This window comes from Sinohyriopsis cumingii, chromosome 10 (genome assembly GCF_028554795.1).
Source record: "Sinohyriopsis cumingii isolate HCF-2022 chromosome 10, ASM2855479v2, whole genome shotgun sequence".
In the NCBI taxonomy this organism is placed as follows: domain Eukaryota; kingdom Metazoa; phylum Mollusca; class Bivalvia; order Unionida; family Unionidae; genus Sinohyriopsis; species Sinohyriopsis cumingii.
In genome coordinates this window covers 71,186,081-71,203,294 of record NC_142970.1, presented here as the reverse complement: position 1 = coordinate 71,203,294, position 17,214 = coordinate 71,186,081, and the positions used below count along the sequence as shown (strand labels likewise).

Sequence of the window (17,214 nt, the reverse complement as noted above, 5' to 3'; positions counted from 1 at the left end):
GTAGAGGGGTATATAATCTTGTTTACTTGAGAAATTACTCTGCTTTAACATCATTAGCAGAATAGTTCTTATTGTTGTGTTCAGTATTTGATTCAGGTGGTATTGTTTATTCAAATTATTATTAACTGTAAATACAAAGTGCTCTTCAATAATATTCTTGAAATGGAACAATAATTTGGAATTATAGTGAATTCAGACCAGAAAATGTTTGGATTATATTACTGAGATATATAAAAAGACTGTTAGCACATCACCACACTTCAGACCACTGGTACTTTAGTACATTCAAGACTATGGGCACATCAACACCTTCAGCACTGGATTTTATTTCAAGCACCACTGGAATTTAATTGGAACTTTATTCATTAGGATAGTACTTTTGGGACTATTTGGGATTTATTTCACATCACTAAGCTCTTTTTAAATTTTCACATTGTATTCAAGGGAATTAACTTATTTGTTGAATTTTACAAAACTTGTTAGTTTTACTCTTTTCTATTACTTAAAGACTATAGAGTCGTAATTCAATGTATTCTTCAACTGTATTCACAAAATGGGGTAAACAAATAAAATTCATTCCTACCTTAACCTACAGAATTTAGTGACAACACTATGCTGATATGACCATCCATTCTAGATTTTCAGGATTGGCTTCAAAGGGCACCATTTTCATTTAGAAGGACCAGACAGCTTTGGTGATGAATGTGTATACAAAATTTCATGGAAATCCTTGTAGGTTAGAAGAAGTTATGATCTCATACTTGTGTTATTGGACAGATGATGAGCAGATAACAGATGGACACCATATGATGAGCAGCCAACAGGCCATCATATAAGTTCTTCCAGAATAATGACCAGTACAGCTAACAATAACAGTAGCAGTATAAAACAAAGGGGAAATCCCTTTAAAAAAATTAGGTCAATAGATTTTATTATTATAATTTTAAAATGTGTAAGACTTCTCAGTTGGAACATCCAATGATTGCATTCCTCAGAACAACAAGTTACCATAGTTACCACTGATGAGGGCACATTGAGCTTATTCGACATCCCTGAACCAGCAGCAGCGATATCATCATAAGTACAAGGTTACACTTATAAACGTACAAAATTATTTTAGATAAACCCTGTGTAGTATACAGAATGAGGATGGAACTGAACTAATTTTGTATGAAAACAATCCATCCAACATATGATGAAGTTAAAAGCTGATATTTGGCAATATAAAGAAAACTTTATCAAAAATTTATTTTCTTCTCAGTTGATTTTTTAAAGTCAAATGTGAAGAAAATCTTCAATGAATTTTTTATGCATATTTCAGAACAATATGTGAATTAAAAATCCACATCTTCAGTAAAATAGATGGATAAAATCAATAAACTCTGACTGTTAAAAAGTATCAAATGAACTAACCCCACCCATGATCTAGGTTTGGCATGCTGTAACATGCAATTTAATTCCTTAACAAACCATCCATCCATTACTGCATTTACACTCAATGAACAGTTGTGTCAAATTTTAAAATAGGCAGGGATTTGCAACACACGGTTGCAACTTTTGACAAGACAGAAAACTGTCTCAGAACAACGTATTTTGGCTCAACACTAACATTTGATAACATGAGAAATAATATTAGTTTAGAATTTCTTAACACCAGCTTCTTTGTGGATTATAAGCTATTCTTTATGCATTTATAACTGGCTTATTCTTAATTTTCGTTAAAGTCAATCATACATTCCTCAGAACTATTAAATACAATATACCACTGGTTCCCGAACTATGGGCCGTGAACCCCTAATGGGGCAGTCGGGTTATTCCAAGAGAGCTGACATGACTGTGATCATATCCAAAAAGCAAAGATATAAAATACACGACAATTTCATTTATCTTGTCAATATAAACATATACTACTTACCTAGACATGCAGATTTTCACGTCAATCATTGTACAGTGGCCTCTCGTATGAGTATACTTCCTGTCTGACCACCACAATTTATGGTAGTTTTTCACTCAAGAAGCAATTATTTTGTGAATATGTCTTAAAGATATTCACATTTGTTAAGAATTTTCAATTTCAAGAATAGACAGTTTTATATCTTTTCAAAACTTGAGTAAAGTACAGTTAGTCATAGGAAAAAGGTTAAAATAAACCAAATATTTAAAGAGAATAAAAACCATATGAATGAGCTAAAAAGCAGCTTGTTTGGTAGAAGTATAACATGGATACAACTCTGACCATACAATATTTCTATGCTCTTCAAATGTAAGTCATGGTGACCAACTTGTTGTATGGTAATATAGAATTTCTCAAGATACTTTCATGTATAAAGTTCAAATTCACTGTGTTAACTGTAACAACATTATTTGCCAACAAATTCAAACAAATTGCATTTTCTTTGAATTTTAACTTTTAGGTAATAATAATCTAATTTACATAAAGGAGAAAACATTGCTGAAGATTGTAAATGTTCAAAATTGGACATGTATATGACTAAAATATTTCAAGATAAATTTAAAGCAACATAAAAATAAACCAAATTATTCAAAGTAAAAATATGTAGGTCATGATGACCTTATTACTGTCCTATAACAATTCTAGATGTTTCCACATATAAAGTTTCCTGACCTTTGGATAAAGGGTAACACTGATATAGTGTTAAAACCATGTCTAAGGTTTTTAACCCCATCACTACTCCCAAGACAAAGCATTGAAAGATCACTACAACTGATAAGAAAATATTTCTACAAGGTACACATAACATAAATGCAGATTCAGTGACCATAGGACCAACAGTTGCTGAGATATTGTCAACAATAAGACCAGGTCTAGAGTCGAAACAAATACCAATTTTTCAAATTATCTGCTGAAATGTAGTATTTGGATGGGATTTGTCGATTTTATTAAATCCATCCTCATTTTCTTTGTTTACTTTGCTTTTTTATTGACAGTTTCCCACTTCCTGCCAAGAAGCATCTAAATCTATTTAAATTACATTCGAGAGGATTTGCGTAAAAAAATTTCAGACTGATTCTAAAACTTAAATGAATCGAGGCATTTTTTTCTGGCTTATCTTCAAATTCCATATGACTATAAATGTTTCATTAGTGTTAAAGACGGACAATATGAAGGTTAAGAAACTCAATTACTTATGAATCTTCAGTCCAATTTAGGGATTATCTCAAATATTTCTTTGGTAAGTGACTTGCTCACAAACAAAATGGAACAGACATGTGACCAACTAAATTAAGATTGGATACATTGGTCATAGATCACCAGAATTTTTCATGAATGCATCATCATGTATCATTACCATGGGACTGATATATTTTTAATGACTATAAAATGCTCAAATCAAAATTGGGAGTTTCTGCTATGTCATAAGAAACTTGTATTCATATTATGATAAACACACAAGTATTTACCTATAAACACACAGGTATTTACCTACAAACACAAGTATTTACCTATAAATACACAGGTATAAACCTATAAACACACAGTAGTAACCTATAAATACACAGGTATTTACCTCAGCTTATACGGGGCCCCGAGTGGCCAAGTGGTCTAAAGCACTTACCATTCTGGATCACTGCCATCTCACCTCTGTCTGCATGTGTTCGAGTCTCAGGCTCGGCTAACATGGGCATGTGAAAAAGCCTGTCAGTAGTTTCTTGTGGGTCGGTGGTTCTTCCTGGGGGTTTCCCAGGGTTCTTCCTTCACCAGCTATACTGGCCACCATGTATAGCCTATCTCGTGCTGAAAAATGGCTTTAAACACTACAACAGCAACAACAACAACCTCAGCTTATAGGTAAAATGTATATTGCAATAGGTGTGACATGGCCTTTTATCTTCTGTAAACAATATATAAGAGCCAATTACCAGGGAACTAGTTCCCTGCTACAATCAAGTCTGGGAGTAGACCATCTGGATTCTGTAAACAATATAATCTCTACCAGAGCCAAATACTAAGGAACTAGACCCTGCCACAACCAAGTAGTCTGGGAGTTAACCATTTATATTCTGTAAACGATATGATATCTACCAGGGCCAATTATCAGAATTGATTTTGGGAACAAAAGTGGCGCAAGCATGACTTGTATATGTTGAAACTGGACAGCAGGTTGGAATGGTTCTTGATGCAGCCAGGATCATCTCTTCCATGATGTTTAAATGTGTATGAGATCACTGAATGATATTCCTTGATTGTGATAGTACTTAGATTCCTGAATTTAAAAAGGAAAAGAAAGAAGTTAGACAGGTAAGGGTGGGTTATTGAGGCTGAGTGTGGTGTGATGTTGATAACACAACATCAGTTGAATGTCTTAGCTGTCTATCTTATAATCTTCTCCACAATTAGACTTCACTCCTGTAAGCACATTGCATCCATGACAAGACCAGGCAGGATTTTCTCTAGACTCAGATGGAATAATGATGACCTCAGCTGCTTGTACAGCATATAGTCACTATGATTTTCCTGTGCATTTCTGTTGCTAGATCAAGCAGATCATTGCTCCAGAATCTGTCAGACAGGGGCAATCAGAACTAATTTGCAAGCCCTGCTGTCATTTTCTAGATTAGTTTTGGTATTAGAACCACTGGAGAAAGTCATACCCCCATATCCCCTCAGTGCATTTTGTGAGAACAATGACAGTCCCATGCATCTGGAATAGAGACAAAGGTGGATTTTCGTTGTAAGATTTAATGCCATTTTTCAGCCAAGATAGGCTTACATGGCAGCCAGTATAAATGGTGAAGGAAGAACCTGGGAAAACCCCAGAAAGAATGACTGACCCACGAGAAGCTACCGGCAAGCTTTCTCACATAATGACATTGGCCAAACCCGAGACTCAAACTCACACAGAGACAGGTGATATGTCAGTGATCCGTAACAGTAAGCATTTTAGACCACTCAGCCATTTGAGACAAAGGTGGAATCAGTCCACCCAATTATTGGAGGCACTGAGAATGGTTTTCATTTCCAGGAGACTCTCTTACAGTTTCCATTTGCTGGTGACTAACTTAGACATGGCATTAAACGCTTATCTGTTCACTTTATAACAGAGTGAGGCAGGTATATTGATGGCTGCGTGAGTGATACCATTGTCTAGGTTAAGTGCATCTGAATAATAAACAATGGTATGTGATACGTACCAGCACTGTAAGAAAGTTGCAAGCAGCTGACTCACCAAAATTCCTGTGGTCATGAATGAGGCCTTGATCTCATCAGACCTAATAAACCTTATGAGTTTGCTCTAAGTCTTAAGGAAACGACTCATAAAAAATGGACTTGCAAAATAAATGCAAATTATTGAAATATGATTGTTCATGATAAAATCTGGATACTGGTTTGTCCATGTCTGATTTGGATCTGGGTTTCATATTAGATTCAGTGGAGTTGTAAGGGAACCAAACTAACTTTACAGGAATACCTCAGATGCTTAAACTGTGATGCAAAATGTCTGCATGACCAGGTCGCTGCTTTTTTTTTTTTTAAATGGCATCCAAAAAGCATTAAATTTTCAGGATAGAAGGGACAATAAACCTCTTAAAATGTCTTTAATAGTCAGTACAGAAAAATAAAAGGAAATACTCAGAATCTTGGGGAAAAAGCAGGAAGGACAACAATTATATTTAGTGGACATCATTTGTTGATTTAAGTATGTCTCTTGGCAGAAAAGATTATTGCCATCAAAATAGTCCACATAAAATTTAAATTGTTTTTAAGGATTATATCAGTTTGAGAGATAGCAAGTAGCTCCCTTGGGTTTGGGACTGCGGTTTGCTACACTATATTGAAGGTAATTATGGTCCACCTAAGAAACTTTTAGTAGAACATAATGTTTTTATGTTGTTGCTTCAATCTTGAATCCCTGGACATCTGGATTTTTAAATGCATGTTTCCACTGTGACAATTGTAGTACCATATACTTCATTACACCTTACTGAAAACTAGTCTAACTTAAGGAAAACAATTGACTTCCTTAATGAGAAGGTCCCATTAGGGTTGGTAGGCCTGTCTTGTAATCAGTAGGAAAACATGAAGGAAAAATTCTGTATATATTTTGATTGCTTCCTTAAAACTGAAATCTGTCCTTTCCATGTCTGAACTGAACTGGCAAGTCTGTCACACACACACACACCCACTGAAAGCGGTTTGTTCCCCTGGAAGTTCTGCATCTTGGGGGTATGGCATTCCATATGGAAGTGGTCACACCAAATCATCACCATGTATTAAAAAATGTTCTACCTGTCAGATATGCTAATATCATGTCCAGATGGGGAATGCTTGTCTGACAGTTAGGCCATGAAAGATGGCTCTAAATATAATGCTGGTTTGCCATGTACCAATATCATGGATGTGGTCAGCCTGGCTGGTCAAACGACTGCTAGGCGCAGGATGCCTTCACTGTAGAAACTGTCAAGCAACATGTTCACCAGTCTGAAACTATACATTCATGACTGATGAAACTAAACACTAATCATCTGGAACACTGGACCAGTTGGTTGGCATATGGCAAATGATATATAACCCCCAGCTCTGTCCTGCTGGCAAGGTCTGAAGGTTATCCTGCTTCAAAGTTCTTAAGTACATACATGGGCAGAGAGAGAGGAACCAGTGGGTTGCCAGAGATAGAAACCTATTGCCCAGTGGTTGCCAGAGAGAGGAACCTATGCCCAGTGGGTTGCCAGATTTAGTTAAAAATGGTCCTAGTTTCATCCAACTTGTTCATCAACATTGTTGATGATAGTACTTGCCGAAGTATATGTACATGATGCGGGAGTGGAATCGCTTGGCATGACATCAACTAGATCTGAAGTAATCATTGCCGTATGTGCTGCTTTAGGTATCTCCATTTGGGTTGGGGGTGGCATCTAATGATAAAGTGGTCAATGATTCCCTATCCAGGTGCTTAATGAAAATCACATTCTGCACATTTAGAGCATGCCCTTTTAACATGATTGCACTTTAAATGCCTTTTCAAGATCCCGAACCAAACGTTTTCAGGAAATGTTGCACAGACACTAAATGGGTGTGAGGAAGAACACTGTGCAGGCAATTCACATCTCATGGTTTATTTTCAACAACTTTAAAGTGCCTGCACTTCTTGCACTTAACTGACATCTCTAAAAAAAAAGAAAAAGGTGCATACAACAAATATACAAATTGTTTAAAAACCAAGATGACCTAAGAAGTGCATAAATATGCAGAAAGTGGGCAATGCAACTAAAACGGTGAAAACTGGAGTGTTACTGATCAATATCACATGGACAATCACAACTGTAATAAAGTGCATAAATATGAATTAATTCACTTCGAGAAACGAAATTGTTGAATATACCAAGCATATCAACCATCTGGTGTACCATACCACTGAAAAGAAACACTGGATGGTCAAAACTGATTCGAAATAGCCATGAATTCTTTGGAGGCAATGTTCAAAGTTGCAAGCGAAGGTTTAAACTATTAAACATTTGAGCATATTGGTGGCCTTCTAGCAGGAAGAAAGGGAGTTAATCTGTTTGTAACAATTACTTCCCTTCATCAATATGATATGTAGATGGAAAGACCTATTTTTGTCTTTCAGGTAGGGCTTGATAAGGATTTAGCAAAGATTATTTTCTTAATGTTAATGTGATCAAGTAAAGTATTTGAAAGGAATGCAGTTTTTTTCAAAAATAGTTTTTAGAAATGCGATAAGTAAAAGTTTGGCATAAGAACTTTTCTCCAACAACCTTTCCAGGGTACTGGGGAGGGAAAAAAAAAAAATAATCCTGTCACACCTGGTTACTATAGAGAAAAGCATCATACCAAGTTTAGTGAATTTATACCTAAATGTTTATAAAGAGATACCAGCAGACAGGCAGACAGATGGCTGGCTGGTCAGAGGCTATCCAATATCCTACAGCTTATCTTCAAAAGAACATTGGTTCTTGTGGGTTGGTGTTTCTTTCCGGGGGTTTCCTAGTTCTTCCTCCACCATAAATACCGGTCACCATGTATAGCCTATCGTGTGCTGAAAAATGGCGTTAAACCCTGGAACAACAACAACAACAAAAGAACATTGGAATATTATTTAATACACTGAATTTTAAAAAAGCAAAACTTTCAACCATAATCAAATAATACAAGTTCAGATACCTCTGTTTAATCTTAATGAGATGTAGCCATAGATAATCCCAAATCTGAATTCTTTGATGTATGAGGGTAGTCCAGGAGGAGTTCCTGCTTGGTATAAAGCTCCAAAAGAGGTCTCTGCTCTGGTGTAACCTCCGAAACAAGTCCACACTATTTCAGTAAAAGCTGGATTCAGATTAGTGGGAAGTGGTGGGAATTTGATGACATTTGTCGTTCCCTCACCAACTCTAAAGGTGGCCATGTTGTCTGTAATCACGGGTTCATTCTCAACTATACAAAAGACACAGAACATATGCAGCCTTTAAATCACAATAGTAGCAGTGACAAAAATCACAACAATTTAGTATGATAACAGAAATCGTAATATTTAAAAACTGACAAAATTATTGACAAAAAAAGCTTCTATTGGCATGATGCTTATAATCAAAAACAAATACAAGGTGTACTTACATCATATGCTATGTAAACACAAAATGTGATTACTTTTTTTTCAATGCAAACTGATTATCAAACTGAAAATAATGTCAACTATTGCCAACATCAAGCGATCTTCCCAAAACATTATAGACAAAACATTAATTGCAGTATTACATACAATAACAACCATCATCTTCCCAGTCATTAGAATATCACATAAAAAAATGAAGTCGACTAGTATTTATCTTGGTTCCAGATATGCATCATCAATATCTAAAATAAAAGAATGGGTATGTTATGTTTTCATTCATAAATTTTAATGAAAATCAGTAAACTCACTCAATTAACAAAACTTGCTAATATTTTGGACTTATTCAGTATTCTTGCACTTATTTTATATTATCATACAAAATGTCAGGAGATCTTCCTAACAAGAAGTCCACAGAATTTTATACTGTATATCTCACTAGCTCCATCACTGTAGCCTGCTTTTGAACTTTTGAATGTATGTCCTTGAGCAGAAAGCACTCAAACATTCATTAATTTACACGCAAAATTGTTCAAAATAATTTTTGTTATAATTTTCATCCTGCCTATTGTGATTGTATTCAAGTCAATCAATTAAGCTAATAATGACAGTTAGTCAGTCATAAAGCTAATAATGGCAGTCAGTCAATTCAGCTAATAATGACACAGTTATAATGTAATTAAGTCAATGAATTCAGCTAATAATGACACAGTAATAATGTAATCAAGTCAATGACTTAAGCTAATAATGACACAGTTATAGTATAATCAGGTCAATCAATTAAGCTAATAACGACACTGCTATCTCATAAATCCATTGCTGATATGACAAAGTCATCTTTCAGTGGTACAGATGGTAGATTTTCAAAATCAGAGAATATGAGAAATATCAACAGCCATTGATGATTCACTGAACATCCTAATTCTTATATATTCTAGCTTATAGGATTGAACAAAAGGACCAAACTTGCCAAGACAGAGGCTTAACCACTGCCTTAACGCGGACTCTATGATTACCACTAACAAAATATTAGTAAGCATATAGTGTTGATGAATTTAGTAAGGTAACTAGCTCTTGTTAGAATTATTTGAATTTAGTAAGGTAACTAACTCTCACTAGAATTATACAAATTTAGTAAGGAAACTAACTCTTGTTAGAATTATATAAATTTAGTAAGGAAACTAACTCTTGTTAGAATTTTATAAATTTAGTAAGGAAACTAACTCTCACTAGAATTATATGAATTTAGTAAGGAAACTAACTCTTGTTAGAATTTTATAAATTTAGTAAGGAAACTAACTCTTGTTAGAATTTTATAAATTTAGTAAGGTAACTAACTCTTGTTAGAATTATATAAATTTAGTAAGGAAACTAACTCTTGTTAGAATTTTATAAATTTAGTAAGGAAACTAACTCTTGTTAGAATTATATAAATTTAGTAAGGAAACTAACTCTTGTTAGAATTTTATAAATTTAGTAAGGAAACTAACTCTTGTTAGAATTATATAAATTTAGTAAGGTAACTAACTCTTGTTAGAATTATATAAATTTAGTAAGGAAACTAACTCTTGTTAGAATTTTATAAATTTAGTAAGGAAACTAACTCTTGTTAGAATTTTATAAATTTAGTAAGGAAACTAACTCTTGTTAGAATTTTATAAATTTAGTAAGGAAACTAACTCTTGTTAGAATTATATAAATTTAGTAAGGAAACTAACTCTTGTTAGAATTTTATAAATTTAGTAAGGAAACTAACTCTTGTTAGAATTATATAAATTTAGTAAGGTAACTAACTCTTGTTAGAATTTTATAAATTTAGTAAGGTAACTAACTCTTGTTAGAATTTTATAAATTTAGTAAGGTAACTAACTCTTGTTAGAATTATATAAATTTAGTAAGGAAACTAACTCTTGTTAGAATTATATAAATTTAGTAAGGTAACTAACTCTTGTTAGAATTTTATAAATTTAGTAAGGTAACTAACTCTTGTTAGAATTTTATAAATTTAGTAAGGAAACTAACTCTTGTTAGAATTTTATAAATTTAGTAAGGAAACTAACTCTTGTTAGAATTTTATAAATTTAGTAAGGAAACTAACTCTTGTTAGAATTTTATAAATTTAGTAAGGTAACTAACTCTTGTTAGAATTTTATAAATTTAGTAAGGTAACTAACTCTTGTTAGAATTTTATAAATTTAGTAAGGAAACTAACTCTTGTTAGAATTATATAAATTTAGTAAGGAAACTAACTCTTGTTAGAATTTTATAAATTTAGTAAGGAAACTAACTCTTGTTAGAATTATATAAATTTAGTAAGGTAACTAACTCTTGTTAGAATTTTATAAATTTAGTAAGGTAACTAACTCTTGTTAGAATTTTATAAATTTAGTAAGGTAACTAACTCTTGTTAGAATTTTATAAATTTAGTAAGGAAACTAACTCTTGTTAGAATTATATAAATTTAGTAAGGTAACTAACTCTTGTTAGAATTTTATAAATTTAGTAAGGAAACTAACTCTTGTTAGAATTATATAAATTTAGTAAGGAAACTAACTCTTGTTAGAATTATATAAATTTAGTAAGGAAACTAACTCTTGTTAGAATTTTATAAATTTAGTAAGGTAACTAACTCTTGTTAGAATTTTATAAAGCAAAATTTCACAACATGCATGATATGAATGGTACAGAGCACAAACATAGGTTGTTGCAGAAATTTGTAACAGAAATCAATTTATAAAAGCCACTATTTTCTGAAAAATATGTTATACTGAGGATGAGTGACAAGATGGACCTGCAGGTGTTTTCTGAAACAAAATAGCATTGATTGATGATTTTGCTTATAAATTTATTTGAACATACCTCAATGCCAGCAGTGATTCCTATTTATCTGAGATTGGAAAATTCACTTATAATGGAATATACTGGTAATTCATTACAACAGAATATACTGGTAATTTGTTACATAAAATACACTGGTAATTCATTACAACGGAATGTACTGGTAATCATTACATTGGAATATACTGGTTATTCATTACATCAGAATATACTGGTAATTCAGTACATCAGAATATACTGTTAATTCATTACATTGGAATTTAGTGGTAATTCATTACAATGGAAAATACTGGTAATTCATTACAATGGAAAGATTGGTAATTTATTACAATGGAATATACTGGCAATTACAATGGAATATATTGGTAATTCAATATGATGGAATATACTGGTAATTCATTACAATGGAATATTATGGTAATTCATTACTGTGGAATATACTGGTAATTACAATGGAGTATACTGGTAATTCAATACAATGGAATATACTGGTAATTCACTGTTTTAACATTTCCATGGATGTCATTGTTGTTTCAGAACTCAGTGAACTTTGATTGCTTTATGAAAAAACTAAGACATTTGTTCCAGATAATGAAATAAAATACCCAAAGCCATAGAAATTAGTATCCACAATAATGAATAAATTCACAGTATCAACCAATTTGTGTCATCTGTCTAACTAGAATAATTACAATCAAAACTTTATTTTGGTTAGTATTTTTATTTATATTTTTTGGCATGGTTGATAATTCACCAAACAATTTCTTGCTGCAAATATGATAGTATTAAAGATGTGCTTAAATTTAATTATTTGACTACACTATAATTTACATCATTCATTAAAAGCCACTTTTGATGACAAAGACACCATCAACTATCACGACTTTTCAGTTGTCATTAGTATTCAACTACAAAATAACACTGTACTGGCCATTGGTGACTATGTTTTTCATGATTAAAAATGCTTTCACCTATTGAGCAAAATACAGTTTGAATATAATGTTACAATGGGATTAAATTTGTAAGTTATGATGGGAATAAATAACGATAAGCTGGTCTGTAATTGTGCCAGGGAAATACTCTGAGAAATATATATAAGGTTGGATGTGATGGCTAGTATTGGGATATAGTTTGACAAACTGTATACATGATCAAGTAAGTCATGAAAATTTTGACTGATTCTTGGATTTTAATATTTCATGGTATGATTCACAACTGATCACAGATTGTTGCAATTTAAAGCTGTAAAACTCCTAAAGCCCATGCATTACCGTATTATAAGTTTTTGTGAACAAAAACTTCAAGTTAGCAAAATTTAAATAGTCAAGCATATGTTCCCAAATTTGAACTTCGTGATAAATTTAGCAATGCTAGACATTTCTTTGTATTCAAGTTGTACATACTGTTTTCACAATGATTTCCGTTGTACCCAGCCATACACTGACAAGTGGAAAGTAGTCCACTACAAGTTCCAGGGTAACACCGCTTTCCTGTGGACCGCCATGAGCACACCTCTGAAAAAAAAATTATCTGACATTTTAATTAAAAAGAAGAAGTGTTGCTGAATTTTTATACTAATCATGTTGCATGTGCTTATCAACGGTTGATGACATTCATGAGGCGTGATCAGAATGTTGATTCGGGTTTGCAGATATCTCAGCGAGATTTCACAACATTATATCTGATCTGTTATTTCTCACTGGAACACTTGGAGTTATTCAGACAGTCAGTCGTTGATATACATTTTCAAGCTTGTGTAGCATGACTGCCTGCTGGTGGTTATAGAGCAATCGCTGTTATATTGTCAGATAAAACAATGCGGCTTTAAGGTGTTGGTGGACGAATGAGAGTTATTGATGCACCAGTGGAAAACATGTAAAATATATTTCAAATGAAATATTACATTATTAAATGAAATGTCAAACAAGAAAATCGATATACTACCACCAGAATTTATAGAAAAGGTAGTTAAAACTATTCTTTGCTCTCAAGAAGATGCAATTCCTGAAGCTCTTCGGCGTGAAATAGGTGAAAAAAGATGCAGATCATCTTTAGTTATTTTAAGTGAGCTTGCAAACAAAATAAAATTACTGATGCACCAGTAGAATAGTATCAAATTAAAGCTCACTTGACATCAGGTAAATAAATGTCATACCTGAACCTCAACGTAACACTAACACCAGGTCAGCTAAAGAAAATCTGGCCAGATCTGCACATGCAGGAACAGAAACAAATATTGAAATATCCAAAACAAATCTCACTGGAACTAATCCAGTTCATATCACAGCAAGATAAATACTCATTATAACAAAGCCACACAAAAATGAACTGGTATGCAAATTCACCTTTTTATTGACGCCATAAGCAAAATGACAAAAACCAGTAGAATATTTCCATTTTTTGCCGCAATACCGGCAATACTTGACGCAGCAGCCCTAGGTGTTGCAAAAGCAGCTGCACTTGGTGCAGTTGGAACTGGTGCTGGGATCATTAAAGAAAGCTATGGGCTACGGACTATAAAAGCTAATGAAAAAAGTTTGGGGTCTAAGACTGCCAGGAACCCTTCATTCATGGTATGGTTGGGGTCTGAGACTGCCCAGCACACTTCGCTAAACTTGAAGTGTCTCAAGCTTCCCATGTCCAATTTTGATTTACTTGATGCTGCAATGAAATTAAATATAAAAAACTTCAGAGGTGTTTTAATGCATGATCAATTACCAAAAGAACCAAACCATGTTGAAACCAGTATCATTAATTTTGATGAAAGTTCTGATCCTATCACTAGTGGCAGGGGCAGTGACAGGTTTGCATACGTGATTGATCCACGTGGAGTTGTTTATTTTGATTCTTATGGGTTGGTGCCACCAGAAGAATTTTTGAGGTATGTCAGCAGACTGCAAAGCACTCCAATCTGGTATTCAATATTACCAACACAGACAATAACCGATCTGCCAATATGTGGCTGTGAAGTACTCACTGTGCTCAATGCTGTGTCGACATCATCAGGGGCACTGCCTCATAAAATCGTGCATAAGTATACCACCAGACAACATCATCATCCAATATTTTAAACATGTCTTAGTGTAATATACAATGGTAGATATTTACGGACGATCTGCTAAAGGCAAGCCCCAAGGTCACTTATCCAAATACGCAACCCTTGACGAGGTCAAGGATGAGCTCGCTAATTTGTTGCATCTCGCCAATGTTGACCCAAATGAAGTTGTTCTTTTTCAGGAATAGTAAGGATGGTTATAGACAAGCAATATCTTGTTCACAAAAACAACTTAGTGGTGTTTACTAAAACCAGTAAAATTAAAAACTCAGAGGTATCACTTCTAACACTCATAGGAAAGATTAGTGGACGTATCAGAAGAAATGGAAACATTATGTATGGTGATCTCAGCATGAGCAGGAATACAATTACAAATATGAGAACCAAAATTAGAGGCAGTGACAAAAAAATATGTGGACAAAAAAAAACAACCATAATCAGAACTGAGATCAGTAAATATGTTGCTAAAGCTGGTGATACAATGCCTGGTGATCTCAATATGTCTAGTAATACAATTACTGGTCTTGGAGAACCAGAGTCAAACAATGAAGTTGCAATGAAGAAATACGTGGACAATAGTGGCATCCCGATGATGACCTTGTTAATGACAATTAATGATGGATTGACCATGTTTAGATCTAAATATACTAATCATGTAACCACGTTTACAAATTTTCATAGTAACACAAATAAAATCATTCATACATTTTTGGGGAATCCAACAGCCATCAACATTAAGCTCGCTGACATAAAAAAGATTACTAATGGTGTAGTTCATCATACAATCCCAATCAACGCTGTATATACAGTAGCGTCTGGGTCAGCATTATGGACACCACTCAATAAATCCATCAAACATACCGCTGAGGTTGCCGATATGTACAGGTTCACAGTATTCGGCATGACAACATTTACAATATCTACCACAATTTCATGGCGTTATCCAGTTAGTGGATCTTCTGGATCTATGTTAGTGATATTTGAGCAAAACAACGAGGAAACATTCATGGTGGAACCCAAAGAAAAAGACGGCATCATGTTGAACTATTGGTATATTGAATTCGTCACCAACACACCAGCAAATTAGTAATGTACATAATGAACCAATCGCCGGTAACCCCAACTGACATTCAATGTTTTATATATGAGCAAGCGTGTTTGTGGCATACCCAACTGAAAAATATCACTGATGCACGTACAGTAAAACAAAAACATAAATACCATAGATATATTGTTTTTACTGACATAATTGTACACTCTGCATCTGCCGTAGTTGCTGGAACAGTAACTATAATCAGATCATTATCAGCCACACACATAATAGCACCAGTAATAGGAATTAGTGTTGCAATTATAACCAGTGTTGCTGGATTTATATGTGACAATTCCACACGAAGAAGCTAGGGAGAAGCGTGTTGACATCTACAGATGTGTTTCTGTTTCTGTCATTGAATGTTTGAAATCATAATGTGGGAAAAATATGAAGTCAATTGCAATTATCAAAAAGACGCTATGCAATTTAATGCTTATTTCATTTTGAGTGCAGTAAGGAGGATGTAATTGCACTTATCATCGAAATTACAGCACAATTTCGAAATGTGTAATCAAAATTGAGAACCTATGACATGGCTCATGTAATTCAGATTTGCAGAGCCAAGAAAGTACATTTTGAGGAAATTCAGGATGTAAAACTGTAAGTATATTTTTTTGCCATTCTTATCACCAGCTAAAGAAGACAGTATATGACTTGTCACTTGTATGTTATTTGTAAGGACCCTTTCTTGCGTTTGTTGTATATTGTAGCTAGCCTAAATCCAAAACATTGTATCAACAAAGTTAACGCGGAATGTGCCAAAGCAGCTGGTATGTGGCAGTCTGCAAAACATCTGTATTAGTTCATTCAGAAACAAATTTAAATAACCACAATGTAAAGTGCCTCTTACGCGAGTGTACATGATTTGTGTACAAATCAAATGTGCTGGCATCTGCGTCCATTGTTTGTTTACAATAGAAATTAGTTCCTTTATGCACGTGAATACAATATGTGTATTTGCACACGAGTTCAGTATCCGGTAGTATTGAACGATTCTGACAATGTAAAGCTAACGGATAAAAAAACCAGCATATAATAATTTTTCAAGTAGTTTGCTGTCTTCGATTAACTATGAAGAATCCTTGAAATTTCTGTAACTTTGGGAGTTATTTCCCATTAAACATATGTCTACTAGAAATATACCTTTTTATAAAAATATTTTAGAAATATTAAACTAGAAAATGCAAATAATGGATGCAGATAACATGGTTATACTGAAATTTACTGTTCTAGAAACCTGAATAGGACAGTGAACAGTATGTCTAATTGTTTACATCAGCAGCTTCCATTTGCTTTAAAATGCAAGCAAGATAACAATGTAAGAAGCACCTTTGAAACAATCAGGTTAAAAATTATAAATTAATGAATGAAAGGACTAAGTTTTGTACATTTTTTATATCCTGATGCTTTGCATTTTTAAAATCAGTAGTGAAGTACGAATAAACTGGAGGTTAAGCGAATTTTATAAACGTATTACATATTTATTCTTCTTGTTATCTTTTTCTGTCCATCAGAACATATCTTAAAATGTCAGTATTGTAGTATTCATTTATGTAATCGATGAGGTGTGATAAAAAAGTTCACAAAAATGAAATCCAAATAAGAAAAGTTAGAGTTGAAACATTATTATAACTTTCACAAAA

General features: G+C 33.5%; 1 protein-coding gene across 1 annotated transcript in view; it reads right to left on the bottom strand.

Moving 5' to 3' along the window:
- LOC149790372 (uncharacterized) overlaps positions 1-17,214 on the bottom strand; it is a 273,840-nt gene that overhangs the window by 226,887 nt on the left and 29,739 nt on the right. The window contains exons 4-5 of the mRNA XM_089973208.1: positions 12,827-12,937; positions 8,144-8,410 (exon numbers count right to left, since the gene is read on the bottom strand). Of these exons, the coding sequence (XP_089829334.1) occupies positions 8,144-8,410; positions 12,827-12,937 (378 nt within the window). The remainder of the gene's footprint in view (positions 1-8,143; positions 8,411-12,826; positions 12,938-17,214) is intronic.